At 50.3% G+C, this 2843-nt stretch overlaps 1 protein-coding gene across 1 annotated transcript; it reads right to left on the reverse strand.

Annotated features, from left to right (window-relative positions):
- Window positions 1-611: 611 nt before the first annotated feature.
- Window positions 612-1973, reverse strand: LOC120840475. Its single transcript, XM_040211050.1, has 2 exons — window positions 1886-1973; window positions 612-1444 (listed from the first exon to the last, which is right to left on the reverse strand). Exons 1-2 carry the CDS (start codon window positions 1971-1973, stop codon window positions 612-614), a joined length of 921 nt encoding a protein of 306 aa, XP_040066984.1.
- Window positions 1974-2843: the final 870 nt, after the last annotated feature.

Raw genomic sequence — 2843 nt, forward strand, 5'->3', positions numbered from 1 at the left:
TTTAGGCGCCCTTCCTTAGGGAAGTATTCTCCCCTTCCGGCTTCATCTTTCCGAGTTAGTGGTTACACCACAGCTTGCGGCTGCATTGAGATGGTGAGCCGTCGCCGAAAGACAAAGCATAGGCGTTTGTGCACTCAGAACACCTTTATTTTTCGTTCTGGTGCTTGCACCTGGTTGGGGCTCTCGCGTTACCTCTGGTGTCATGTTGAGCCACCTCGACCTGCGACAGGGATGAGAATGTGATGATTCACCCCGAGAATGGGCAGGGATGCGGTGGGTGTGTGAACTTGATAGTAAGTGCTTCCATAGGCTTCGTATAATTCCCGCTCTAACTTCAGGTAAGTACCATTCGTCAGAACTGGTAATTATACTTCAGCCTCTGTCGCACTTGCTATCAAGTTCACAACTGCTTGTTCAAAGCTTTGGCACGTGTTCTCAGCACCTGGGTTCCAAAGTGTGCCCGGGTATCTGATTGCCGTCGGTAAAAGCGGTTAAATGTTGCCTCGGAGGACCAGTCAGCTGCAGCTAAGATGTCAGCAAGTGGTACTCCGACCTCCATGGCTTTGGAAATGGCTGCTCCTCGCGTTGAGTGTGCTTTGAAAACCGACGTATCAATGCCCGCAAGCGTTAGTGTGGGTTTTATCCAGTGAGCTACTGTGTCCCGTGCTGCTGGGCGGAAAGGCCTTTGCGTATATAGTGAGCAAAAGCTGCTTGTGGGCGCCTCGGAGTTCTGCAGCCCGTTCGAGGTACACCTGCAAGCATTCCACTGGACACAATTCCCCAACCTCTTTGAATGCTGGGAAGAAGAGGGTGGGAAGGGGTTTAGATGCCCCAGAAGTCTTTCTGAGGCCACTGAGCGCGAGCTCCCAACCCGTCGATTGCTTCTGGATGTGGCAAGTTGAAAGCAGGCACAAGTCTGATGTCCTGCCTGCCGAGGCAAGGGCTAACAGCATAGCTAGCTTGCTAGAGAGCGTTTTGAGGCTAAGGTCCTTGTTGGGACCCCAGGACTGCAGGAGGGTTGTCACAGTCTCAACCTTCCAGGTTGTGGGGTATCGGGGCTTGGGGGGGTTAGAATTAAACACTCCCTTCATCAGACGCACCACTGCTGGGTGTTCCCCTAGAGGGCGACCGTCATAGTTCTGCAAGATCTGAGACAAGGCAGAGCGGTAACATCCTATAGTGCGATATGCCAGGCCCTCCTTAAAGAGGCTAGCGAGGAAGTTGAGCACCTGTGCTAGAGTGGGAGAAAAGGGATCAACAGTCCTTGAATGACACCAGCGTTCCCACCTGCGCCAACAAGAGGTGTAGGTAAGCTGTGTTCCCCGCCTCCATGATGCCTCAATGAGGTGTGTAGCCTGCTCCGAAAGTTGGCTATGTGTTTGCTGGAGTTGGTCAGTCTCCATGCTGCTAGTGTCAGGCTCCCCGAGCCGAGCATTGGATGTACAGGGTGTCACAAAAGAAAATTTACACGGTCTTTTTAACCGCAAAAATAAACTAGGCATCGCCGAACGCTCATTCTCTCCCCAAAGGTAGAGCTAGAGGTCACAACCAGATGCCAAAGTTTCAGCCCGATCCGATGACTTAATCAAAAGTTACAAGTGATTTTCTGAAAATTTCAATGGGAAAATGGCGGCCGACGGACTTTTCAAACACATGGGGCTCTATGGCACCAGAATCCGAAAACGGGCAAAAATGGGCTCCATTTTCCCATTGAAATTTTCAGAAAATCACTTATAACTTTTGATTAAGGTATCAGATCGGGCTGAAACTTTGGCATCTGGTTGTGACCTCTAGCTCTACCTTTGGGGAGAGAATGAGCGGCGATGCCTAGTTTATTTTTGCGGTAAAAAAGACAGTGTAAATTTTCTTTTGTGTCACCCTGTACTTGCCCGTCGTGGCTGCACAGTAGGTCGTGTGAATGGGGGAGAAGACGCGGTTCCTCGTACGAGTGGTGCTGCAGAGAGGCGTACCATGGCTGAGATGGCCAGACCGGAGCTATTCTTTCCCAGGATTAAGTGACTTTATCCTAGACCACACCGATTAGTGTGGCACTTAAAGGGACTATGAAACAATTTTTCTATTTTTTCCAAATGAAGACGACAATTAATTGTCAATGTTCATAGAACGCGAAACAGGAGTCTGTTTCCGTTTTATTGCCTCCAGTTCTGCACACACACAAAAAAAGATGAAACCTCACGTCTGCTTTCTTCCTCAACTCGCCCGGACTCGGCCACCAACGTGTGAAATCACGTGACCGTGACGTAAGTATGCATTTCTACCGGAAACGGAAGTCCTCCCAGCCGAACGAGGAAGACGCGTCACTCAAGCGTCGCATTGCGTCGAAACGACGTTTCTGCGTCGACGTTTCGACGCAAGGACATCGAAACGACGTCACCTACTGAGGTTTCCATGAACGCCGATTGCTTCGTGGAACTCGGTTCGTAACGCTTGTTCGACCGACGCCACGGCTGTGGATACGCCGCAGCTGAGTTAGAGTGTAGCTGAGTGAAGTGCAGCTTAAAATATTTCGGTATAGTGAAAGTATGGGCCGGGCCTTGTTCCGTACGCCGGGACGTCTACGCAGCAAAACGGGAACTCGCCCGACGAAGGCTGTAGCAGTTCGGCGCCGGAACCGGCCGTCATGAAGTGGCAATTACTCAGTAAAGAATTGTAGGTTCACAACACAAAACGCTAGAAACGTAGTAATATAAATTCCTAATGGAATTCTTGGGGAGAAACCTCTCGTGTTCTCGTTGACGCTGTGACTTATGCAACCGGATATTGAACTCGGTTATTTCCGTTGGGGGCATTGATCGACAATTTCATCGTTTGCGAGCACAATT

Source organism: Ixodes scapularis, unplaced genomic scaffold (genome assembly GCF_016920785.2).
Source record: "Ixodes scapularis isolate PalLabHiFi unplaced genomic scaffold, ASM1692078v2 PGA_scaffold2__306_contigs__length_199485367, whole genome shotgun sequence".
NCBI classification, from domain to species: Eukaryota; Metazoa; Arthropoda; class Arachnida; order Ixodida; family Ixodidae; genus Ixodes; species Ixodes scapularis.

Excerpts from the sequence above, each read along its gene's own strand:
- LOC120840475 (XM_040211050.1), bottom strand. The coding sequence starts at position 1,973 with ATGGTACGCCTCTCTGCAGCACCACTCGTACGAGGAACCGCGTCTTCT. Across the intron at positions 1,445-1,885 it reads TGTGCAGCCACGACGGGCAA|GTACATCCAATGCTCGGCTC; the intron begins GTACAGGGTGAC and ends TTGTGACACCCT.